The sequence below is a fragment of the Lissotriton helveticus genome, chromosome 2_1 (assembly GCF_964261635.1).
Source record: "Lissotriton helveticus chromosome 2_1, aLisHel1.1, whole genome shotgun sequence".
NCBI classification, from domain to species: domain Eukaryota; kingdom Metazoa; phylum Chordata; class Amphibia; order Caudata; family Salamandridae; genus Lissotriton; species Lissotriton helveticus.
In genome coordinates, this window is record NC_136059.1 from 666,323,880 (window position 1) to 666,350,991 (window position 27,112).

General features: G+C 43.9%; 1 protein-coding gene across 3 annotated transcripts in view; it reads right to left on the reverse strand.

The window, feature by feature from the left end:
- Positions 1–27,112, reverse strand: part of CETN3 (centrin 3) — a 146,030-nt gene that overhangs the window by 45,334 nt on the left and 73,584 nt on the right. For all 3 annotated transcript variants that reach the window (XM_078675367.1, XM_078675365.1, XM_078675366.1), the window contains exons 3-4: positions 22,727–22,862; positions 1,961–2,075 (exon numbers count right to left, since the gene is read on the reverse strand). In XM_078675367.1, coding sequence (XP_078531493.1) covers positions 1,961–2,075; positions 22,727–22,862 — 251 coding nt within the window. The remainder of the gene's footprint in view (positions 1–1,960; positions 2,076–22,726; positions 22,863–27,112) is intronic.

Sequence of the window (27,112 nt, forward strand, 5' to 3'; positions counted from 1 at the left end):
CCAAGCTCCAAATACAATTTCAAAGTGGAGGTTGCTTGTGGGAGATATAATAGAGATTAAATAACATGTTTTTAGTGGTGGACAGACATTCGTTTTCACAATGCACTCAAAGGTCTACTCTAGGATGTGCAGTATTGAAGACCCAACACCACATAAAGGTACGGTAGAATAGAAGGCACAGCAGTGAAACTTATGATTAAAGGAATGCAAACCAGCAATGGTTGCATGGTGGTTTCTAGATTTCTTTTATGCTTAGTCCATGTACCATATATGGTGAACCAATGGCCTAAATAGTCAAATCCTTGACCTGTGCCTAGGTTTTTCCATTCAGGGTGATCCTCCTTCTCAGATTTTGTCTGGGGTAAATAGCATGTGATCTACAGCTCACATGCCTCAAACAGGTACATTTAACCAAACCAGTAACACAGAGATGCTTTAATTAGTTGGGTGCCTATTGTGGAATCAGATTCCACACAGTAATATCTAACAAATGTGTGAAATAATCTACAAGTAGCACTAATGTTAATTTCAGCAACAATGATACTTCTAAGTACAGTTGCAGTTCCTACTTTCCCTCTAGTTAAACAAGCACTAGAACTTTCTGAAAGGAATCAGCTTGGCTTCTGATTACGTAGAATGATGAGACAATTGAGCAAGTAATGAATTGGTTGGATGCCTCGGGGCAAAAACATGAATATATTGTATTCAAAATAATGTTTTCACATTTTTTTATATCAAATGTGATGAGCTTTTTCTACTAATATGAAAGAGTTTGGGGTATAAATACAGATGGTACTATATTGAACTCCCAGGGAGGAGTGTACCTACTTCTGATTGCAGAGAAACCCTTTTAAAAACGGTCAGTGTGCCCCCTGATGGCAGCCCTCTGAAGAGAGGGAGGGGGATCCAATGGACTCTCCCAGTCACTGACTGCACCTGCTTGCAAGGGGATCTCTAATCCCCTTTAAAAGTGCAGGTGGGTTGCCGCCTGCACAGTGAAACATGGAGTGGCAGTTTTAAAGCAACTCCGTATTTCACTTGAATGCGCTGCCCCGGGGCAGCACGAGTACACGACTGCCCTGGGGGCAGTACATTCTTAGTAATAATGAGCACTTTCACTGTTTACGCCAGGTGTACCTGTTTTAATGTGCGCTAGGGCACAACAGGGAAAGTGCACCCTTTATAATAGGGCCCCTGAAGCTCTGCTAGTCGTGTTTTTAGGAATGGGTTGCCAATGGCAGGGCTCTTACCATGAATGCCATGTGTCATCTTCTGGCAGGTGAAGTCCACCCCCCACTGGATGCAGCCTCACATCAAATACTGTTAGCGGAACACAAGCAGTGTCTTTGGATGAGACACTGTTCCACTGCAAAGTTGCAGCTGAGATCTTGCAAAGCTTTCAAAGGTTGAGAGATGCTGAAATCCAAACAATCACCCCCAATGGCTTGGGCAGTGATTACAAAACACACACAATTTTCTATGTATTTATTTCTTAACATTTATGCATGCTTTTCAGTACTCCTCTGGTTCACCTCAATACCCTGATATAAAATTGGAAACTTTGAGGTTAGGAGCACTCTTTTTCACTTTCCCCTCCACCACATCTACCAAAGCTGTAAACAAACGGTTTAAAGTTTACTCATGTTGGACCATGCTTTGTTACCCCATTGGAATTGCATCATAAAACGTGCTTTAATAAGCAAATGGATATTAAATTAAGAATTTTCACGATCCTTTCACTTATCACCTAAGTATTTCTCTGCCTTAAATTAATTATTTTGCAATTGATCACATATGAAATCACCTCAAACTTTTCTAGCTAAAGCACGAAGGTAGAAAACAGCAGAGAATATTTCAGTGAAAAAAGTCATTTAAATAGGCAGGTTAGTAATGCATTCTGAATTCAGTCAAGGAAATGTATTAAACAATAACCCCACTTAACTGCTGCAGAAATACATACCAACTTCATTGAAGTCTTCAAAGCTGATTTTGCCTTGGGCCTCACAATCATAGTCTTTGAGAATCTTTAATACGTCAACTTTCTTGACATCAAATCCTAAGGCTCGTAGAGCAACCTTTTGGAATAAAGCAGAAGTATGTAACACAAATGCTCACTAACTCTTTTAATTGCTCATGTATTCTATACAACACAGTTTAATTTGGAAACTGTTATGCAAGCTGAAAATACCTACCTTTTCAAAAATATTACCTCTTCTTTCAAAATAAAACATTCAAATTGTATAAAATAAATATATTTGTTTTTTCAAATAAAAACTCCTCTCCGCCCAAAGTCAGGGAGTCAAAACAACACATGTAGATATGCATGTATATCAGATTTTTTTGTTGTCTATGGAATGTAATGGAATGGAAGTGAATTTATACAGCGCATGGTTACCCAGGAGCGTTCCAGCGCTGTAGAGCAGAGATTACTGTGAGGGAAATGCAGTGTTAGGAGTCCTAGGGGAAGAGGAAGGTTTTGAGGAGCTTCCGAAACTTCAAATAGCTAGGTTCGATTCGGATCTTGAGAGGAAGTGCATTCCACAGAGTCGCTGCGTTAACGGAGAACCGACGTCCTCCCGTTCGAGCCCTCTTCACTCTTGGAACATAGGCAAGGTGCCCTTGGTCAGAGCGGAGTGTCCTGTTGGCCTTGTAAGGGCGCACTAGACTCCTCAAGATCGGGGGTCATTTGCCCTGTAGGGATTTGTGGACAATGCACAGGGATTTAAACTTAATCCTCTCACGTATTGGCAGCCAGTGGAGGGATCTCAGAGCAGGTCTGGCTGAGAGCTTTACAGATGAACCTGTCAACAACCTAGCTGCAGAATTTTGGATCAATTGAAGTTTGTTAATGATAGCCTCTAGGGCGCCCAAATAAAGGGCGTTACTGTAATCCAACCTTGAGAGGATTAGACCTTGGATGAGGAGCTTTCTTGAGTGAGGAGGTAAGAGGGGGAGGACTTTACGGGCTGAGCGGAGTAGGCCAAAGCATATGCCGGCCCTTTTTTTTTAGCTTGAATTCTAAAAGAGAGGTCCTGTTCGACCCAAACCCCAAGACTTTTAATTTCGTTTTTTTGGGGTGGGAAAAGCCCCCATACTGACGGGCCAGATGGAGTCAGCTAAGGGTATTGACTTGTGTCCTAGGAGCATAATCTCTGTCCGATTTACTCATCCAGGCATGGATTTCTGACAGACAAGATTGAAGGTTTCCAGGGCACCGGTCTAATTGGGTGAGCGAGACGACTAATTGTGTGTCGTCCGCGTAGGTGACTAGTTTGATCCCAAAGGGAGTGACCACATCTTCCAGTGGGGACATATACACGTTGAACAGAGTAGGGCTCAACGAGGAGCCCTGCGGTACACCACACTGGAGAGGGATCAGGTTAGACCGTACGTTGCCTTCCCAAACCTGGTAAGTTCTGTTGTTTAGAAAAGATGTTAGCCACGACAGGGCTGTGCCTGAGACTCCCAAGTTACTGAAGCGCTGGATTAGGATGCGGTGGTTGACCGTATCAAAGGCTGCACTTAGATTCAGGAGGATCACAACTGCTGATCCTCCCGAATCCAAGATGCGTCTCGCCTCTTCGACAACCGCTATAAGGGCGGTGTCTGTGCCCTGACCTGGGCGGAAGCCTGTTTGAGAGCTCCGCAGTAGGTCATTAGTTTCCAGGAAAGATGCCAGTTGCTGGTTCACTATTTTCTCAGCAATCTTACTGAGTCCCGGCAGTAATGAAATGGGCCGAAAGTTGGCCAACTCAGAAGAGTCCAACTGTGGCTTTTTAATAATGCTTTTACAATGGCTGTCTTCCAGCTAGGAGGGACGATACCTCGACAGAGGGAGGCGTTTATTAAGTCGATGGCCAAGGGGGTGAGGGTAGATGTAATACGTTTTAAGATGTGCATGGGAGCGGGATCGCTGGGAGATCCACTTTTCATAGATGCCAGGACTTTTTGAAATTCTTCCCTGGAGACTAGGGCAAAGGAATCCAGATGAGGGCCAGATGTGGGGGCCCTGCGGCTGCTAAGTTGGAAAGGACAGTCACTTTGAGGTAGAGTTTTTAGTAGTTTTGAATTTTACTGTAAAAGAAGTCCGCAAGCTGATTGCATTTGGCCCCTGAGGTGTCCGGGACGGGAGGAGGGTTAGGAACTTTCAGGAGTTCCTTCACTATCTGAAAGGTTTCCCTGGAAGAGTTAAAGGAAATTCGAATTTTCTCCTCGAAGAAAGCAGCCTGGGCTGTTTTAAGAGACCTTTTATAGGACCCGATAGCTGATCTATATACGGCCTTGTTGTGACTGGCCCAATCTTTCCTCCATGCACGTTCTAATTTTTTACATCCTTTCCTCTGGTCTCTAAGTTCAGGCGTGTACCACGGAGATTTGAAAGCTCTACTTTTCTTTTCAACTCTTTTTCTAGGAAGGACATAGTCAAGTGAGCTGTCAAGCCAGCTCGCTAGATTTTTGTCGGCTATTAAAGAGTCGGGGTTGTGCACCGGGGCAGTCTGCTCCAGTCTGTGCGTCCAATTCTCGAGAGAGAGAGCTTGGACCAGGCTCTTTCTAGCGTGCGTATGACCGGGGCTCTACATGAATCTATACTGGTTTGCCATGAAAACGGGACCAGGAAGTGATCGGACCAGGGGAGGGGAAGTGGGGACCTGAATTCCAGAAGCGGGATGTTGGAAAATAGTTGTTTATACTCTTTCTTGAGATGGTTTTTTTTGTCTCTTCCAAATTTTTAGACCCAATGATATCTATAACACAACTTTTAGGTCAAGAAAATTTTTTTATGTGTGTGTGTGTGTGTGTGTGTGTGTGTTTAATATGATGTATGTGCACTCATGTAACACCAAGTGAAGCGTGGGACAGCAACAGAGGAGCAGGTAGGGCAAGCAACAGAGAGTGGGGTGGGGAATGGGAAAAAAATACATCTGGGCGGGAGAAGGAAAGGAAAAGCAGCACACAAAGGAGACAGAAAAACAGAGTATGGGGTTGAAAAGTTGCCTGAGGAAAAAACACACAAATGAGAGCGCTGCACACGCGGCAGTAAGCAACAATGGGGTTTGGGTAGGTATTTGGCTGGGGAGAAGCACGTCAGAGAGAGAAAACATAGGCACTCTCATGGATTGCTTCAAAAAGGTAGTTCCCTAAAATTGGTTTGTGCAAGGGTACAAGTCAGCCAATCAAAATTGTGGCAAAGAGGTTATGCTTAATCTTGGGTAGAAACGCAAAAACGGGAAGAAAAACAATTGAATAAAAAGCAAGCAACTGAGAATGAAAACAAAGTCAACCAATTGAAGCAGTCAGTGGAGTTTAAGCCTACTATAGGTTCTTGAAATATAGCCCCCACAAAAGGTCTTTGCAAAGAAGTCGGGCAGGTGAGATCCAATAACCGAATAATCTTGCATAATCACAAGATAAAAACTAAAAACAAAAAAATGTTATATTTATATTTACATTTTGCTGCTTATGAAGGGCATTGCTATATTTCATTACCTGCTGCTGCAATTTGGGATCTCTGAGAGCATGGCTTCTGTAACTAAATGATAAACTAGATCAGCCTGCACCTAGGCAATTGCCTTCCATATACCAGAATTGTGATATTTTTCTCCTACTTCCCCTATTCAAGTTTGGAGTCGGACATGGCCAAAAAATCCTACTATTGTCATGTGTGAGAAAGGGCAGCGATAACGTTTCTGCACTTCTTTAAAGGCAGTCCATACAATCTTTGGGCAGAGTCAAATGACCATACTGAATGTATTCCTGAGCCATGATAGTAAATTCAAATGGAAGCCGAGCATAACTACTTTAAACATTAACCAGCACCCAACTGTTTCTGGTTATGCATTGCCATTGTTCAAAAAGATTTTTTTATACTTCCCTCCTTCCTCCCCCGCCGGAATGGCATACTGGGTGTAAGGCGTATTCATGAGTCACTGACGGGAGCTGCAATGGGACTATGCCCGGAATCTGGTTTGACCTTTTCAGTGAGGTAGAAGCAGTTCCACTGATTTTCTGAGCTAAATTGTCAAGGTATTTACTATCTCCGTCAGGAGACGTGTTTTCGGGAGCAGGTGTGTGTCTTGCACAACTGAAAAAAAAATCACAAAATAGGTAATACTTCTATGATCTGTTTGAAGTTATCATGAGACCTGCCGAACATAACCATATTTCTTAACAAGGTTATGTATTGCTTCCTTAGTGCTCAGTGGTGTAATTAACTTTTCTTCTGTAATCTCTGCAAAGACTATTAATAAAGGTCTGGATTGCTCCCTTTGATTTAATGTTGATGGAATTAGTGTGGCGCCGCGGCTAGGGCGACTGACTCCGGCTTCTGGGGATCACGGTTCGATCCCCGGCACCGGCGGCAGATTAGCTCAGCACCATGTGACTCTGGGCAATAGCTTGCTTAATCTTCCCGAAGGCCCCCAGCGCCTAGAGACCCTTACGGGTGATTGTGCGCTTTACAAATGTGGATTATTATATTATTATTATATTATAATAATCAAGCCTTAAGTCTGCGGTGTTTAAAGAGAAATATTTAAGAGGAAATCCGAGAGGGAAAACCGTGAGACAAGGCTGGAATCTAGGAAGTAGATGTATCTGAATTGGGGCCAGTAGCAAAGTCTGAGTTAAACAAGTAGAGGAGTATCAACCGAAGTAAAGCTGAAGGTTTCCTAGAGGGGGGTTTTCAATGACGAAAGGTAAGGATTCATCCTTTTGTAAAAAACCCTCACTCACCAACCTAGTGGTGACATGCTTCATCATCGGGGTCCACCCTGGTGGCCTAGCGTCACCAGGGTGTGCTTCGACACCTGTAGTACAGTGGAGCAGGTTGTGAATGTAGGTGTATGTTACATTGAGTGCAGTGTAATTATGTGGCGTGTAATGTGGCACTGAGTGGTATTTGGAGTGTATGTTGCATTGAGTGCAGTGTAATTATGTGGTGTGTAATTCTGTGGCACTGAGTGGTATTTGGAGTGTATGTTGCGTTGAGCGCAGTGTAATTATGTAGCATATAATTATGTGGCACTGAGTGGTATTGTGTGGAGTGTATGTTGTATTCAGCAGAGTGTAAATGTGTGGCATGTAATTCTGTTGCACTGAGTGGTATTTGGAGTGTATGTTGCGTTGAGCGCAGTGTAATTATGTAGCATATCATTATGTGGCACTGAGTGGTATTGTGTGGAGTGTGTGTTGCATTTAGTAGAGTGTAATTATGTGGTGTGTAATTATGTGGCACTGAGTGGTATTTGGAGTGTAGTTTGCATTGAGTGCAGTATAATTATGCTGCATATAACTATGTGGCATTGAGTGCAGTGTAATTATGTGGAGTGTAATTGTGTGCCACTCAGTGGTATTTGGAGTGTATGTTGCATTGAATGCAGTGTAATTATGTGGTGTGTAATTATGTGGCACTGAGTGGTATTTGGAGTGTATGTTGCATTGAGTGCAGTGTAATTATGTGGTGTGTAATTATGTGGCACTGAGTGTTATTTGGAGTGTATGTTGCATTGAGTGCACTGTAATTATGTGGCGTGTAATTATGTGGCACTGAGTGGTATTTGGAGTGTATGTTGCGATGAGCGCAGTGTAATTATGTAGCATATAGTTATGTGGCACTGAGTGGTATTGTGTGGAGTGTATATTGCATTGAGTGCAGTGTTCATTGCGCACACATAGCGCCGTGGTTTGGTAAAGTGAAAGCGCCAAGGAGATGTAAAAAGTCACGTACCGGGCGCACACAAACACACAATGGCGAGATGGCAAGTGTAAAGGATATATATGTGTGTTGAGCACTGGAAGATTAAGTGCTGTGTCTGATTAATTACAAATGATTCATCAACATTGGGAGGCTGATAAACCAAGCGGACTAGCACACATTTGAGCCTGTGACTATTGGGTGTGGCACATAATTCTGCAGTTCGTAGGCACACTAGTCAGGTAACAGTGTCAACATGCATGTGAGTTTGAAAACTGGTCCTGAAATATAAAGTGCTATGCGCTTCCAGCTTCTTGAAGGTGTCCATTGTGTAAAGCAGCCCTCGACTAGAAAAACAGATTGGAGGAGAAAGACAAGTCAGGTGTTAAACTTTTCCAGCTCTTTGGCGGCGAGGTTGGAAAACCTCACAGCCCTACATGCAGTCCCCTTCTTAATAAGGCTATTACAGCTGGACTGTATTATCTGATTTGCAAAGATCTTAAAGCTCGGGGTAAGAGTTTTGTCTGTGGATTAGCAGGGCCAGGCAGACGTGGCTCGAATGCCGCCTCAAAACATCTATGCAGGTGAGGCATGTACTCATTTATAGGTAGGAGGGAGTCACCTGTACACCAATGAGTAAGAAAATAAGTTACATCACGTTATTGTGAAGGAGAGAACAACCCATTATCGGACAATCAAACATGCAGCAGCTGTTTCTACAAGGGAATTACTGATGTCGACATCTTGAAAGTGAGAGGAAATATTGCACGAGTGAAAGGAAGTAATATCACAATGTTTTCCTGGTCGGAGGTAGCTGACAAAGTGGAGAGATGCAACCGCACATGTTGTTATTGTAATGAAGTTATTAGTTTAATACATCGCATTATAACAGTTTATACGGCGGGAAATGCAACAAGGACTGGGCGAGAAGGGAGGGGGGAATGCCAGCAGGAAGGGAGGGAGTGACAAATGGTGAGCATTTCGCGGCCGCTTTGATGTTCTCAGTGGCCGCGCGGCTCATTGAGACCATCAAAGCGGCCGTGAAATTGCTCCCAAAACCTGCAGGCGGACAAATGGTGCGCGCGCCCAGCGCACATGCACTGTGTCCGATCTGCAGACTTTGGGAGCATTTTTGAAAGCCCTACTATACTCTCGCAGAACAACGCATGCGCGTAGGGTTCAGCAAGACCTAAAAAGTGGGGGTAACCATCGTAAGCAGATCCTACTCTCCTACACATAGTGTGAGAATTTGGGAGCCAAACCATCAAAGTGCATTAGGGGCATCCGCTATCTTCTTTCTACCATAGCTGGGGCATTTAACAAATAGAAGGCATGACTGTCAATCTCTGTTGAAAAAATAAAAGACTGAGGTCTAGGGAAGACATTAAATGAAGACAAAAATAATTATGAAAAAAATACTGCCAGTATATAAAAGACTATTTTTCAACTGAAAGTGTTCCAGAATCGTTCTCTAGTCAGACGGAAAAAAACTGGTAATCTGAAGCAACTGCCAGTACAAGGCATGATGGGATTAGGAAGCTGGTGGCTAATACATGAGTAATGTACTAGTTTTCTGCCTGTCAAAAGTCAGCCTATCTAACTGCTTTTTCCATAATTTCACACATTTATTCAGGGTTGTCGGGCAGCAAAAGGTTGGCACTGCTGCGAGGTTGTTAAATGTATTGACCAAATGTATCTTATTTTAAAAGAAGAAATCCGAAAATTTAAAAACACACCCTTAGAGAGGCTGCAATGCAAAGTCTTATGAAACTCAGCTCATGGGAGGAACAATTAATGTTTATGATTATCAATGAAGATGGTATGATGTAGAAGTTCATTTACGAGGGCTACGTATAAAGCTAGAATTTTGGGGGCAGTCCACTCAGGGTTGCAGAATTCTGATCCTATAAAGTTCTAAAGAAGGTTATTTGAATGTGGATATCCACTGGGTATAGTGGTTTGCTTACTTCATTCCTGATCTGAAGATCCGAATGTGATTCTGGAGACATATTTCTCTTTTTTTTGTTTTTTTCCGTATTCAGTTTCTTCATTTTTTTTTTTTAACCTAAGGTATGTGGGCACCTAGAAGGGTCTCAGTTTGTTGAAGCCTTCAGAAAGGCAATTGTAAAATCAGTTACACATTCGATTTTTAGCTGAGGGAAGAGGTCGTTGAGGTCTGGGGCATATGTGCTAAGAATTTTAATTTGTTTCACTGTATGTTGGTAGCTTTGTTGGTCACATTTGCTGTAATAATTATTATTATTATTTTTTTTATTTTAGAAGTTTTCTATAGCGCTGTCAAGACCCAAAGGTATCAGAGCGCTTTACAGTAGGAGCATAGTATATAATCAACAGAAAGATGACAAGTGAGCGATAGACAATAAACGAGTGACATAGTATAGAGCGGCATAATTGTCAAGTAGAGCGTCTTTGGTTTTAAGGTTCTTAGGGGTCACATAGCTCTATGGTTGCTGTCTGTCCCGTGTTGTCCACCACCAAGGGAACGGGTAAGGAATAGGGATTTGAGTTGACTTTTGAATTCCATAAAGGAGGGCATGGTTCTGATGTGCGGAGGGATGGAATTCCAAATTTTGGGGGCGTTTCCAGTGAAAGAGCAGTCCGCTGTTCTTTTCCTTCTAGTTTTAGGTGGGATGAGTAGGAGGGAGTTCGAGCTTCTCAGATTTCTGGCTTGACCTGCCTTTTTGAGCTTTTTTGCCAGGTATTCGGGTTTGCCTGTATGTAGGGCTTTGTGGGTTAGGCAGGCCGTTCTGAAGTTACTTCGCATTTCTACAGGAAGCCATTTGAGTTCTTTAAGTGCAGGGGAGATATGATCAGATTTTTTGATGCCGGTGATCATTCTGGCTGCCGCATGTAATGTTGTTTTGATCGGTGCCAGAAGCGATTTAAGGAGTTCCTGTTAGGACTGCGTTCCCATAGTCCAGTCTTGACAGTACTAGTGATTGTGTGGCCAGTTTGAGATCCTTTGTTGGAATATAGGGTTTGATTTTGTTCAGAAGTCTAAGGTTAAGGAATGCACTTTTGGCCGAGTTCTTAATGTGTTTCATCATGTTCAGTTTTGTGTCTAAGGTGATGCCTAGAGATTTGACCGAGTCTGCTAGAGTAAGATTCCCTTTGAGCGGATCGATAGCCTTTAACCATTCAGCGATTTGTGGGTTATCCTCCTTGTTCGAGATGAGGAGTGTCTCGGTCTTGTCTGGATTTAGTTTCAGGTGATTGTTTGTCAGCCATTGTAGGGAGGTTCACAAAGAAGGACATGAGATAGTGGTCTTCTCTTACCGTGATGAATTTTGGCAGAGGGAATGTAGCATTCAAGATGCTTCCATTTTAGTGTGTTGAGTCAGAGAAGCTGGAAAAGGTTGATGTACTCTAATGCTGCAACAGAGGCTTTCAGTTAGGCACGGTAAAGGCAGTCATAGTAGTACTTCAGGCCTTCCAAAATGAAGAGATTGTTGTGGTGTACTGTGATTTACAGATAATGCTCTTGATAAAAGTTAGTTGAATGAGAATAGTGGATTTGCTTTAAGATATGTCAAATTATTGAAAAGCCTGTAATTTTTTTTTTTAAATAACTTGCAATTTTTCTCCAGTCTTCTTGGGGTGCTTTTGGGGGAGGACTTTGTATGCAGATGGGATCGTCTAAAGGAGAACTTCAAATGCTTCAACCCCTTGCCAGGTTTTAGGGATGAAGAAAAGATCCCACTTTGCATCCAAAATCAGGTTGTAGATATTTAAGATGTTCTTAAATATAGCGTTGATGACGAGACGCCTCTATCGAATAGAGGTGGTTAATGGAAAGGGTATTTGAAATTAAGTTAGAGGGAGGTGAGAAAATGAAACTGAGGTAGGCAGAGGAAAGCTTGTTATCTGGATCTGGGGGTGGAGAAGGACCAGGGTTAGGTGTTGTAGGAGGCTAGGTGTGGAGGTGGTGGTTATTGGGAAAACAGAAAGTATAGGTATTATAATGAGTGGGGGAAACAGTGCAACCATGAGGAAAAGAGAATAAGTGAGACAAGAAATTGATGCAACACAGAAAGAGAATGGGTCAAATGAGAGTACGGCCACATCCTTTGCTTGTTATTGCTTGTAACGACAGGCGAGGTGTGCTAAAGGAAAAAGCAGTAATATAATGTTCTTAAAGACTAGAGTGTCCGAAAGAAGGCTACAGATGTGATGTACAAGTAGTGTGCTGGGGAAGGTCGAGAGAGAAAATAGGAAATGGAGTGTTACACAAGGTAGGAGGAGCACAAGGAGAGGGTGGTGCACTGCAGTTAGAGTAGAAAGGTTTTTTTTCTTCGAGTCAAACAGCATCCAAGTTTTATTAATTGATACGTTCTCAAACAGTCTTGGCAATTGAGGCGAGACATGGGCTACATTACAACTCATCACCCCACCGTCTTTCCCCAGTGGACCTGCAAATTTACTATAAAACCAATAAAAATAAAATCTTTTTGAACAGGGAAAGATAAGAGTGAGGGTGGACACTTCACATTTATGTTGTTCTTAACAACAGATCACAAGCCTACCCTAAGGAACGTTTAAAACTGCAGAATTGAGCCAGAAGATAAAATTCATGTTGCCTCCAAGTTACAAAACACGTTTGAGCCTTGATGCAGTCGTGCCCACTCTTACCCAGAACCCGCAACTAATGCCTAGTAGACAATGTCACGTTTTTCTTAAATAGCTGCCCAAGTTAGAGTAGAAAGGTTGACGGAATATGGACATAGGAAGGAAGAGCTGTATAAGAAAATTTAGAAGGAAGACAGGTGGCTGAGTAGTTAGAAGGGAGGGGAAGAGAAGTAGAATGTAGTGGCAAAATATATGCAAGGCCTCAAATCTGTATGTCCACCTCACTTTTACTGATCTGCAGTACTATTTGGTGATGTAATTACTTGCTTGCATGTGTGCAATCAAGCTACCGTGAACATGTACTGTATAAGTAAGAATTACTTAACATCCCACAGTTTGCTTAGGAGGAGTTACTTGGGTAGGCAAGTTGAGACAAGCAAGAGGGAAGAGATCATTAAGGTTAAGTTTACAGGTATAAACAGGGAACACATAAAGCAGCATACAAGTAGATGGAGAAAGTGGGTGGAGGATATACATCTTAGAGAGGAGCAAATGTTATGAGAAATAGGATTCGCAGTAAGAGGGACGATAAGCTGAGTACAATGAGATGAGGTAGAGGCAAGTGAGAAGAAGATGGGAAGGACAGGAGGGGGACTCGGCAGTTAGTGTGAGGAGGAGAATTAGTAGAGTCATTAAGGTACCAAGGAGACAAGGCACAATGATATGGGTAAGGTTGAGGGGAGGGTTGTTAAAATAGTAATGTAAAGGTATGCGGGGGAAATAACTTTCTCAGAAAAGGGCAAGAATTTCACATTTCTATGGGAAATAATTGTATCTGAGCAGCAGTTTAGAAAACCTATTAATCCACGTCCATCATAAGTGGCAGAAGATTGACATACTGGGAGAGGAAGATGGAAGTGGAGTGCAACTCAGATGGAGGATGCCACATCTGGAAGATAAAGTTACACTGACATTAGATTATATGCTATGAGGTAACTTATGAGTCTGTGGATCTGCTAGGTAATTTAAGACTCCTGAACACAAGTAGAAAGAGGCAGAATCTCATGACTCACTAGTGGTAAGCCCAAAAACTAATGAAAACAAGAGACCCCCCCTATTACACGCCATAGGTGAGTGAACAAAAAGGATGAGTGTCGAGTGGCAGGACTAGGACAAAAATGATAAGCCTGAATGAACAGCGGTACCCATCATCCTTTAGTAACACAAGATTACCATCAAATGCAACAAGTTATTCTTTCCTAGTGTCTGCAATACGGATATTTAGTCTAATGTCCAAACCAGAAGTGACAGATTTAAGCTCTGAAGCAACTAGGCTGAACTGAATCACAGTGTTGGCGAACATGTTCCAGGGCTCTGTAAACCAGAAGCTAGCACTACAAGAATGGGTCCGTATGGTTACAACTTTATTTTGCATAGAATTATTGGGATAAGCAGGATCAGGGGAAAGAATTATGCAAATGTATGATCTAAGGTACCAGAAGTACTTTCAACACCACCACCGTATTCCCATACTCAACCATTTACTGCTTGGCAAACTAGATGTAGGATCTCTGGTATCGCAAACAGGTCTAACAGAGGTGTCCTCTACCATTTGATGGACCACAAAAGATGTCTGTTTAAAGTATCTGCCCACATGCTGTGCACCTGACATGTGTTCCATCATCAGTGTGACAATGGTATGCATCACTAACTGCCAAAGGTTTAGCTACTCAATGGACCACATTAGTGACCTTATGCTGCCTTATTTACAGATGTAGACCAGATTAGTTGTGTTTTCTGTTCCAATTACCATTTGCTTGTTTCGATTTATGTCAAGAACACTTTCAGTGCTAGTATAACTCCCCAAAGTTCTAATGTGTTGATGTAGAACATCTCTTGCTGAGGGTGGGGGCGGTGATCACTTGTGGAGAATCTTGGAAATGGATCCTTCACCTTTTCACTGGTACATCAGTTGTGAAACAATGAGCTTCCCATTCAAATAAATCCAGTTATCTTGTTTATCGTGCACTTTAAGGAATGTTTCATCACATGCATGATTTGGGAATGTTGTCCCAATAACTGGTTGACTGCTTCCATGGATGTACTTCCTCTAGAGACACGGATATAAGATATAACTTCAACTTTTTCCATGCAATTTGTGCTCCGATATATATGGTTCGCCGCTGGGTCTCAAGACTGTATTTACATCTTTCAAAATTAGACATGGCAAACTAAGGAGTATGGCAAACCAAAGGCTCATATAAGCTACCCACCCTACCCCTACTCCGAATTGCCAGGACTTTGTTGCAAGAGTGCATGAGGAAATGAAAATATCTAACTTCCAAATCAGACACAAGCAAGCTCCCTCTGTAGATGGATTGGCATATATCCCGAGGCACAACCTTCTTAAAACCTTGTTTCTTGTTCTATTGTTTAGTGCACTGTGGTTCAGCATGTCGCAGACCTTCAGACTTTTTTCCTTAGAAAGTAAACAAGCACTGGCGTTGCCAATAGGTCTCGCAGTAGGAAAGTTGGAGCTATTACAATTGCAAATAACAATGCCTTTTATTTTTGTTTTCATTTTAAAAACATAAAGGGCTTTGTCATTTACAAAACCAATAGCTCCAACTTTCCTACTGCGAGACCTATTGTGCACTGCACAGTGTGGGTGAAAGTGGCGTTGCGTGGACGAGTGGCGTTGCGTGGACGAGTGGCGTTGCGTGGACGAGTGGCGTTGCGTGGACGAGTGGCGTTGCGTGGGTGAGTGGCGTTGCGTGGGTGAGTGGCGTTGCGTGGGTGAGTGGCGTTGCGTGGGTGAGTGGCGTTGCGTGGGTGAGTGGCGTTGCGTGGGTGAGTGGCGTTGCGTGGGTGAGTGGCGTTGCGTGGGTGAGTGGCGTTGCATGGGTGAGTGGCGTTGCGTGGGTGAGTGGCGTTGCGTGGATGAGTGGCGTTGCGTGGATGAGTGGTGTTGCGTGGATGAGTGCCGTTGCGTGGATGAGTGGCGTTGCGTGGATGAGTGGCGTTGCGTGGATGAGTGGCGTTGCGTGGGTGAGTGGCGTTGCGTGGGTGAGTGGCGTTGCGTGGGTGAGTGGCGTTGCGTGGGTGAGTGGTGTTGCGTGGGTGAGTGGTGTTGCGTGGGTGAGTGGTGTTGCTTGTGTGTGGTGTTGCGTGTGTGTGCGCATCAGCTAAGCCGACCAAACGTAAATATTCTGCGTGCAGTGGAGCGCGAAGGGCAGCACGAAGAGCAGCACGAGTCTCTAATGTAAAATAAATACGCTGTGAGTAGTGAAGCGTGAAGGAGACCTCGAGCCTTCAAACTGAAAGGGAAAAGGCGCGAGGATCAAAAAGCGACGAATATCTCATGCGGGAAACACATTATATGAAATGCTACTGCTGCTAATTAAATATAAATAAAAAGTGTTTAGGGATTCACGGCTGCCGAGAGTAACAAGGCAGTGCTGGGAGGGGGGCTGCGCACCAACTGAAGTGCTCTGGTTGCACGGCCTGCGGCCGTGTGAAGTGATAAGACTTTGAAGTATGTCACGGCGCCTGAGGGGAGAGCAGAGAGAAGAGAAGGCGACATGCTGTGACGGAGGTGTGAGAGGTCTGGCAGGGAACAGATGGCCTGGCCGTAAAGCAGGGGGCGGGGCAGCGCTGGGGAAGCCTGTGGGAGGATGATTGATGCATTTGATGTGGAGAGGGAGGAGAGCCTTTTGCGAGCCTTGTGCACCTTTTGTTAAGTAGAGTCTAAAAAAGCATTTTAAATGCACTAAAGATTTATCAAGTCCCACTCTTAAAAGGCGGAGTGCTGCTACGGGCTGGGGAGGGGGAGGAGAAATGAAAGGAAAGGCTGTGTTTGCGGGGAGAGAGAGGAGAGGTGCTGGTGTGGGAGGAGTGCTGCTACGGCAAGGCTGTGTTTGCGGGGAGAGAGAGGGGAAGTGCTGGTGTGGGAGGGGGGAGGTGCTGGTGTGGGAGGAGTGCTGCTAGGGCAAGGCTGTGTTTGCGGGGAGAGAGAGGGGAGGTGCTGGTGTGGGAGGGGGGAGTTGCTGGTGTGGGAGGAGTGCTGCTAGGGGAGGAGAAGCCCTGGCCGTGAATGCTCGTGCATGTTTGCTCACGTGATTCACGTGAACTGCAAGAAAACCGCGGCTGAAAGCCCTTTGGTTTGACGAGGATTTTGCCGACTTGAATTCTCGCTCCGCTCGATGCGCATATCGATAGGTCGCGAGACCTAAAAACCTGTGTGCTGTTCTATCTTCACACACACTTCTTCTTACTTAACAAGAAGCCTTTAGGATCCCTTCCTACAGGACACATTAGGTGTAGGTGGTACGTCTTTGGATTGTGAATTCAAGATGAACTGTACATACTGGATAATACCCTGTTCCCAAAGATCTGTGGAGAGGATTCACCATGGTGGCAAGAAATCCAACTTTTCAAGCTATACCAGTACTGACTGGGTATGAGGTAAGTGGTCAGGCAGTCTGTTTTTTCTGGCCTGTCGAAAACTTTACTACATAGGTTCCTCTCCTCTTGTGCCTGTCTCTTATGCATGTATGCTGAACTGGGATTAGGATTGGTGCTAAGCAATACATTCCTTTTACCTTTTGTATAGCCAAAACGTTCCTGACGTAAATTGGTAGTCACTCCTCTGCCCATAATCAATAACTTTTGTTATCACTACTGTCAGGTCCTCAGGCACCTTGCTATATTATTATCTTCTTTAACAGATTGCTGAGCCCCATCAACAGGTTTTCCTAAAGAGGCTCTGGCCATCAAACATGTCTAGGATCTTTGATTGCAGTTCTTCACGAAAAGAGGCCCTGCACAGCCAGACACAATTTTGCATTACGGCTCCATTGACTGAAAACCAGTGTTGGAATCATCGAAAGAGGAGTAGAAAGAGCAACCAAGGTGTATTTGCACTTGTCCATATGGCTTTAGCATTTGTGGCATATTGCAAATGAGTTGCAGTAAACACTTTTATCCTCTTACTATTGGCATCCAACTTTTTTTCCTCACAGTCTTGGAGGGAGTAAACAAGGAGTATACAAGGAAATGAAGAGTTGTGTAGCCTTCTCTGAATAAATCAGTTTTCACATAGTTAAAGAGACATGGTGGTGCTCTGCCCATTTTTTTGTTTTTTAAGGAGACAGGCGACGCCAGTATTGTTAGCAGCAAAGTTCTTCAAGCATCCTAAATCCTTGTTCTAAAGGTGGTCAAGTGAGGGTATGGACCTTTATGTCCAATAGAAAGCAAGCCTGTTTCCAGTAGTGCCCAAGAGAACATTACATTTCTGGGGTCCTCTTTTGATAAGACTGACCCTGCATACAAGCCTACACCATGGTTTGCTGTAATTTGATTCTCTTCCGGCTGTTCATGCAACTAACACTGCACTGTAAACAAGTTACACACATGATTATGCTGACTGACTCCCTCTCGCCCCCTCCTTCCACCTACCACCACCCCCTCCTGGGGACACAAGTCCTAAAAAAGAAGTGGAGGGACTAACCAAGTTAGGTAGTTTGCAAGTGACATCCTGACGCGTGCCGCCATAGCACATGACGCCATGATGCGTGGCATTGCACTTGGGATCACAGGAAGTGATCTCTCTGGAAGTGACATCCGATATTAAGACCTCACACAATACATTTAAGCGCATTATGAGATTTAACTAATTAGATTTTGCTTTGGACTTGTGCCAAAAAAGTAGTGCAATCCCAACGCAAAATAAGGGTCTCCACTAATAATTCTTTTTTCAAAGCCTTGCCACAAAGAAATTGAAAACAAGGAGTAGCATGACAGTAAATCTCTTCTGCTTAATTGGTTGCAAAGTCTGCATTTAAAAAAATGTATGGCGTTAAGATATCTGCTACAGAGCTGCCGAGTAAATCACAGGGAACAATAATAATGGTGAGAAACTCTGGAGGTTAAAGCATTTGTTGGAGAGATCTGAGTTTTGTATAGTCCCAGACTTGCATCAAAGTAGTACAGAAGGTTAATGTGTTTCCTGTAAAGCACATCACGTAACATACATATGAGATATTTTTATTTTATGTAGCTAGGTAAGTAAGTTACTACTTTCAACACAGAAATACTTTTGTTAATTGCAGTTCATAAATTATAATCCTTCTAATATAGCACAGTGAACTGTGAAGGACATGTGACTCCTACACCTGATAGCCCTCACTGACTCATGTAACACATCTTGTACATTGATTTACACACTTGCATGATTTATTATCAATGTCTAAAGTGTATGTTATGTAAAGCACTCTGACACCCTGCATTGGGATGAGTAGGGCTATAAAAGAAAGAAAACAGTACTATTTAAATTGTTATTTTTGTAAATACTTGGACAGACCAACACAGCTGGCATTCTTTCAGTGCATGCACTTACTTACATAAAAGGACTGAACAAAGTCAAAAGCACGCACCTCTTACATACCTGTGAAGAGATAACAAACTGTGATATTTTGTTTCTCCTCTGTTGTATTTGCATTTAAGTGAGGTTCCGGGCCGCTGCATACTACAATACAATACACCATGTTTAATGGCAGCTGGTGGTTACAGGCTTAACTCTAGGTAGACAGTGAGTGCTTTGTCCTGTACAAAGCTCTATGCAACCTCACTGCCCTCTAGGCGCTTGAGCACATTTAGGCTTCGGATCTGGTGCTGCTGAACAATGTTGTACACTGGAACTCACAACCACCATAGCAATGGGAGCCTCTCCCAATGCCCGCTAGTGGGTCTGAGACCCACTCTGCTCCATAGGCTGAAACCACTCTCGATTCTTCTCTCGCTAAAGCCCCCAGCTCACCCCCCTCAGGAAAAAGAGCTATAGCTGGGAATGGATGAGGCCGCTAACGTTTTCCGTTCGGACCCCACATCCGTTCAGGGAAAGCCGCTCGTACCCTCACACTATGGTCACGGTTTCTCTGGTCCATTCTTTCTTAATGTCCCATTCCCTGAATTGTGGCCCTGATACTTACCGCGTATAGAGCACTTCGGCAGCCCCGGGACAGAGAGGAAAGTCGCCGGGCGCCTGAATAGCGCGTCACACATTCCGACTTCCGGAGCAAAGACTACACAACTTTTCAGAGAAAAACGGTTCGTCACTTCCGGATTGCTAGGGCAATGAGATTTCAAGCAATGTAGGCGATGTTTTGCTCCGGACTTCAGACAACCGGTTGAAAACGTGAGGCATCTAATCAAATGAAAATACCTCGATGCAAGATATGACTGGGCGTTTCCGGTTATTGTAGGTAGCTGATGAACGCACCACGTTCATGTTTTAAGCAGCAAAATGGCGGCCGCAACTCCGAAAATGTTGGATTCGGGGGCGTGTTTTTGGCGTTCTGAGTGACAGATGAAGACACAGTCGAAAGAACGCAAAAAAACACGCCCCCGAATCCGAAAGAGATGGGGCTTTAAAGGAGTGACAACCCTCTGCTCCAATGGCTGGCCTCCGTTTAGGAAGCCAGCCAATGGAGGAGAGAGGCGGGTTCAAGCCCCCAAACTCCAAAACATTAAATCTCCTCCCGGAGACTGCGCAAGCGCAGCCTTCGGTCCTCGACCTAAAAAGGCCTGGAGCGTTCTAAACGTAAACCCTAGAACAAAGGGTGTTATGGCTATGATGACTCAGTACTATGAAAGGCCTGTACTTTCCCATACCTCTCGGAGCTGTCAACTATGTTTCAGTGCCATGTATATGTAATGTCGCGGAGTTCTCCCGCCCACTCGGCAAAATGAAAGAAACAGAGAGGGGCGAGTCTCGGCGGGCCAAGCAAGATATCCATCAACGGCATGAAACATAAGGCATTTAAAATATGGCAGCCGCTCCCTTGATGCAGGCAGAGCGCAACATCTTGAACTGAAGCTCCAAAAGCAATAAAGCGAAAATAATATAAACCACCTGTGAAAAGGGCGAGTCTTGCATCTTGTGTGGTGCACACAAGCCATCAGTTCAGAAATGCAACAGAGGATAATTTAGACGGTCAGAGGAGAAATGTCACAGCCCGCCTCTCTGCGTACATTACAAGAATGTTTTCATCAGTTCCGCGGCCAGTTTCAACTGTAAAAACAAGACGAATATCGAAAGTCCCCCAGAACATTAGAAGAGCCCTCATCTTGAACAAGCACAAAAGATGGCCCCTTAACTTGCCCTTTATCTTTGACACAGCTAGAGGCGATAAAAAAAAGCCCCCCTTGCTGTCTGCACGTTGTTGTTGAGAACTCAATGCAGGAATTCCTCAACATACCTGCAGGCGATTTGGTCTCCTTAGCTACCTTCTCTGCTCTTTCTGCAGGAGGCAGGACTGCTGCAGCTTTCTGCCACCCAACCGCCAAGCCCTGATTTTGCTTGCACTTTTGTAAAAAGCACTGCCTTTTTAAAAAAAAGTGCAGATTTCGCGACTATTTTGCAAATCGCAAAATCCTGGAGGGTCTGTTTTTTCCTCAAGGTTCACAAATCCTGAAGAGGGACTCCTTAAAAATGTGTTAATCATGAGGTACATTCCCACTACTAAAGCTTTGCCATGCAGGAACAAATAAGTAAATCTCACTTTGCAACTGGATATAAGAGATGAAGAAAAACCCAAAGGAAATGATGGACGGAGCGTTGACAATACAAGCACTCACCCCCAGTCAACTGATCTGGGTTAAATCCATCACCGTTCCTTAGCTCACTCTGCCACCCCAGTTCAGACATGGCCATATGCAAATCTGTCTGACCCTGTGCCTCATGGGAACAGTCCAGCCCGAACTGCCAAGCCGTGCCTTCCCTGGACCGGAAACAAGCTACAGAGGACCGGTTTCTGGCATTTCAGCCTTCTTCAGCCCGGCTTGCTTGAATCCAGTGGCAAAGTGAGCAAGGGACTCACGTCTGAGCATACCCTGCCAACTTAGGGCGAAAAAAGAAAAACCAAAGGAAATGATGGACGGAGCGTTGACAATACAAGCACTCACCCCCAGTCAACTGATCTGGGTTAAATCCATCACCGTTCTTTAGCCCGCTCTGCCACCCCAGTTCAGACATGGCCATATGCAAATCAGTCTGACCCTGTGCCTCATGGGAACAGTCCAGTCCGAACTACCAAGCCATGTCTTTCCCAGACCGGAATCAAGCATCCAAGGACCGGTTTCTGGCTATCAGCCTTCATCAGCCTGGATAGCTTGACTCCAGTGGTGTGGAGAGCCTGGGACTCACGTCTGAGAATACCCAGCCCACTCGGGGTGAAAATTGCAAAAAACACAGTTGATGGACAGAATGCAGAACAATGTCATGCATTCATCCCAGTACAAGGATCTGGGCCTAAATCCATCGTTTTTTTGCACTCCACACCACCCTGGGTTAGACACTGGCTATATGCAAATCAGCTCTGACCCTGTGCCTCATGGGAACAGTCCAGCCCGAACTGCCAAGCCATGCCTTCCCTGGACCGGAAACAAGCTACCGAGGACCGGTTTCTGGCATTTCAGCCATCTTCAGCCCGGCTTGCTTGAATCCAGTGGCACAGTGAGCAAGGGACTCACGTCTGAGCATACCCTGCCAACTTAGGGCGAACAAAGGAAAACCAAAGGAAATGATGGACGGAGCGTTGACAATACAAGCACTCACCCCCAGTCAACTGATCTGGGTTAAATCCATCACCGTTCTTTAGCCCACTCTGCCACCCCAGTTCAGACATGGCCATATGCAAATCAGTCTGACCCTGTGCCTCATGGGAACAGTCCAGCCCGAACTGCCAAGCCATGCCTTCCCTGGACCGGAAACAAGCTACCGAGGACCGGTTTCTGGCATTTCAGCCTTCTTCAGCCCGGCTTGCTTGAATCCAGTGGCAAAGTGAGCAAGGGACTCACGTCTGAGCATACCCTGCCAACTTCCTTTGGTTTTTCTATGAGAGATGAAGGTCACAGGCAGTAACTGACTAAAAACGACAGACACTGTGGAGAAAACGTGACGAAATGAAAGGAAAATAGACCTTTCAGGATTCCCTCCTTAAATTTGAGATACAGTAGAAAATCTGAAATATGGAAGTAGTAGTAGAGCTCAAGGTCTCTTCAGTTCACTGGCCAGTTTTCAGGCCACAAAATGAGGTAAAAAGACTACACACAAAACATGCCTAAATTACAGCATATGAACCCTGTTTAACCATCGACTAGTGAGGTTACCCAGCCTGGCAACTGAAAATAATTTGAACTTGTGAAATCCACAAGAGAGTTAAAGGTTGAAGAAATGTGTTATTACAACAGCACATTTAACACATAAAACACTAATCCTAAGGGTTCAAACACTCAGTCGCATAATGATAAAGGTGCACAATAAATACAGCAAGTTACAAACACAAACAGACGTGTGAAAAGTGTACAGAACCTAGAAATAGAAGCACATTGTCCTTAATGTAAAGGAAAAGTTATGGCAGACAAATATTAGATAATTAGAAGTACCTTTAGTTCATGATAATCAATTGCTTTATCCTTATCTGTATCAAATAGTTCAAATGCATCTTTGATTTCCTGCTTTTGCTCCTCTGTCAGCTCCCTTCTTTTCTTCCGTTTTGTTTTGTCTGAAGGTAGTTCATTTCTAGAAGTGGAATTAAGGTAAACAGTTTTAACCTTATAATTTCCGACAATAGGCAGAGAATTGTAAATTTGGTGTAAAAGACAGGTTTCGCTGTCTTGCAAGAATTCTAGGCAGTAATAAATTAGAAGTCGAAAAAGCCTTTGTTATTCTTTTCCCAGCATAAGAGTGCTTCAAGCATTTGTTGTCTGCTCAATGTTGTATTGGATGTTTCCATTTCCATTCATATTAACAATATATATTGTCTGCTCAAACAGCCCTGCCTAGTGAGTTGCTCTTCTTGTAATAAAATAGGTATCTGTCAGCACAAGGCCAACAAGACTTTATAAACAATTTACATACAGCTTCCTTACTGAAAGTTGCTCCTTTTCTTGAAAATGCATTCAATTGGTAATGCCTGTAAAATGCATGAAGAGTAGTCCACACTGCTATCCCCGACATGTGCAATAGGCACATGTTTTGGAAAGAAACAAATTCAGCCTTTTCTCTAGTGGAATGAGTACGAAGTCTGAGTTCCTCGAATGTCACAAGATTTAGGTATACAAGAGACTACAATTGAGACATATGTCGCTTTATTGTTTGGACAAATGCCACCCTATGTGACAATTACATGCGTGAACAGGTTTCTGCTTTCCCAGAAAACTAGAGGTTGGACTACTCAACTGTGCCAAGTCTGTTCATGAAAGAGCGGTAGGAAAATTGGGTTATTTAAAATTCGCTATATCTATCAGAAGGGAGAGTCTGCAGCACAGACTTGTCCTTATTGGGGGCATTTGTAAAGTTCTTCAAATGAAAGGTGGAAAAGAGGACTGTTCCTTACATAAAACATCACAATAAGAAGTTAGTCACAGACTATAACCATTTGTATCATTAAACTAAAAGGAGGTGGGACAGGTTATCCATTCCATATAAAGAGAATACAAACTGTATGGAGCGCTAGTCAAGAACAGATTATGTGTAGACCGTCGGTTTTAGGTTTAAACCTATAATAACTGATAAAACCCCACTGGAAGAGGAATAGCCCTCACCAGTGTAAACATATAAACACTGAAAAAATCCCTGCACAACCACAAACTAAATGCCATTCAAAGAAAGGAAAAGGAGAGTGAAAGAGTCATTTTCATTTCTTCCTGAATGAGCCAATACAATGTAAGTTTGCTATATAAGGTAGCAGTCAGAAAGACTGGGCTAACATTATTCTGTTTGAGTTTTTTTGTTTAGGGGTGTCATTACAATATTGTTTCTTCCTCCTTTTTTCAGTTTTGTGGTCTTTGGTCTAAAGATACAGAGGTTAGAAGCTACGTTTGAGTCTTTCACGGATAGGAAAAATGTAGGTTTCCTAAGAATCTTTCACAATATGTATCATCACATTTACCCACAGAGAATGGGTAAAAACCCTTGATACATCAGCCCCCTTTTCTAGTGAATCAGTATTGATAGTATGTGAATTGCCAAACATTCAATGCAAGATATAGTGACAGGCATATGTAAAACTAGTGCAGTCACAAAGCATCTGGGATACTGGTAAAAACATGACCCCAGACTTTTGGAAAACATGGAACACTTGGAATGCTGCTGCAAAAACTTCTTACCAAGTTTAACAAAGATTGGAGTGATTTGTTTGTATTTGCAGTGATTCGGCTACGTATATGAAAAAGTTGTGTGATGACCTGTTAAAATCGATACCCGAGCTGAAGAGCTTCCCTGTAAGAGATTCTTGCCACTTGCTAAATGGTATGCTGAAAGCATCTTTAGAGTTAATAAAGAATGCTATTGACTTTTTAGTCCATTCTGGTGCACTGTTTTGTTATGCGTGGGAACTAAAACACAAATATTTCTCATTTTGTGCTTTCTATGACATCAAAGAAAGAGTCATCCCAACTGTGTCACTTAGCTGGTGGTTCTCAGTCCTAGAGGCCATGAATGCTATCTTATGGAAGCGGCAACTGTTTACAGAACTTTTGCTGAGTGATGATGCCAACGGCAAGAAATGTGAGTATCTTCAGTCGCATATTGCGAGTGATGTGAAAAAAGTACACTCTACTGCATTCTTAGATTTTCACAGGAAAGCATGGCTGCTGTAGTGGACATAATAAAAAAACTAGAGTCTGAAAACACCATTGTCTGCCAAGTGTTCAGCATAATTTGTGTAGATGTGAAACATCTCCTTGAGAGTAAGCTGGGTGACACTTTTAGTGGCACTGCAACATGTTCCATGTTAGAATGCTTGCCACTTGGTAAGCAAAGAAATTTTGATGAGCAATTCAGGAACTTTTATTTTACAATGTATGAGAAATAGCCCTTCACCAACCATGGCATTTGAAGTCAATGAAGCCTCACGGTGGTACTCTGCACAAGCCTTAGATCTCTTCTGAAAAGGGAAATTTTCTCTGGAGTTTCAAAAGTGCTACCTCTTCTTTGACCGCTTCAATACCTTTGAGGGCATATGCGCCCAGTTCAACGCATATGTTGCAGAACCTGTCCCAGAGAATCACAATCTCCAGGTGCACCAGTATTAGCATTTAAAGCTATGTCAGTGGCCAGAGTTAGCAAATTCTGTACTGGCTGCTTTGGCATAGCCCGTCTCAATAGTCAATGTTGAGAGGGCCTTTTCACAGATAAAAGTTTACATGAGAAGGAAAGAGCCAGTGACTCACTGAAGAAGTATTGTATGGTGTACTACGATACGTTTGATTTATAAAAATGCATGTGGCCTTATATACATTATACGTACACTGTCTATATACCATGCACTATCAGTGCAGAAAGCAAGCAAAAATAAAAGCAAAAAGTTCCATAAACACCGGGAAAACACTGTTTCTGTTGTTTTTAATGGCACAAAAATGTGTAACCACTGATAACCGCTGTTTTTTTAAGGTATTGAAAACACTGGAAAAAAACACCAGAATTTACCAAAAATAGAAACTGAAAACAAGAAACCCTAATTATGTGGTAACATCTGAAAAGTTATTGGGATGTGTGACTATTGCCAGCACTGGTAAACATTGTTAGGCCATGCTTGGGTTGCTCGGTGCTTTACATTAATGCTCAATAGAAGAACATGAAAGAATTGGTGTTTTAATCCCTGAAGCACAAGTTACTTACCTTCGGTAACGATAAGAAACAGTAGTTAGTGTTAGATTCCTTACCTTAGAATATCCCCAGGCGTCAGACTGGATCCGGGAAGTTTTGCGTAGCAGTACCCCTGCGCGTCGGTAGGCGTCGTCTGCGGGTTGGCATTATGATCAAAGGGAGCGCACATCAGATATGTCAGAACAAGATTCAAGTCCCACTGAGGCATCACAAAGGGAACAGGAGGAAACTTGTGAGTGATGCCTTTCAGGAATCTATTTACAACAGGGGACTTGAAAAGAGAAGGCTGATCAGGAAGCATCAAGAAGGCTGAAATGGCAGCAAGGTATCCGTGAAGAGTGCCTAGAGCAGAGCAGAGCCCTGCTGGGCAAGAGAAAAGAGGAAGAGGAGAACCTCAGAAAGGGGGGCAGAGAGTGGATCCACAGCCTTTGCTGTGCACCATGCCACAAATTTGCTCCACCCACAGGCGTATACCGATTTTCTGGAGGGACACCTGGCTGCCAGAAATCACATCACAAACTTCAGGAGGCAAGTCAAATGGTCTCAACAGCCTCAATCTCGACGCATGGAGGTGGAGGCTGGACAGGTTCAGGTGGAGGACCGTCCCCTGCTGCTGCGACAGAAGGTCCTCCTGAAGAGGGGGATCGACTGACATGCTGAGTAGCTCGGGATACCAGTATCTTCGTGCCCAGTCCGGAGCCACAAGGATGACTTGGGCCCGGTCGCGCCTGATCTTCTTCAGCACTCTGGGCAGAAGTGGTATAGGCGGAAAGGCATACAATAGACCGCAGCTCCACTCGCGACGGAAAGCGTCCCCAAGTAAGTGCCGCCTTGGAAATTCCAACGCGCAGAACTGATGACATTGCGCGTTCTGTTTGGTGGCGAATAGATCTAGCCAAGGCTCTCCCCACTGCTGAAAGAGGCCTTGCGCCACGTCCGAGTTCAGACGCAATTCGTGATCCATCATGCACCGGCGGCTGAGTTCGGCCGCCGTGGCATTAAGGGAACCTGCCATGTGTTGAACCACCACCCTGGTGTTCCAGCCATTGCCAGAGGCGCAGAGCCTCCTGACCAAGGGTCCACGACCCCGCCCGCCCTGTTTTTGCAGTACCACATGGCGGTGGTGTTGTCCGTGAACACCTGTACTACACTCCCCCGGA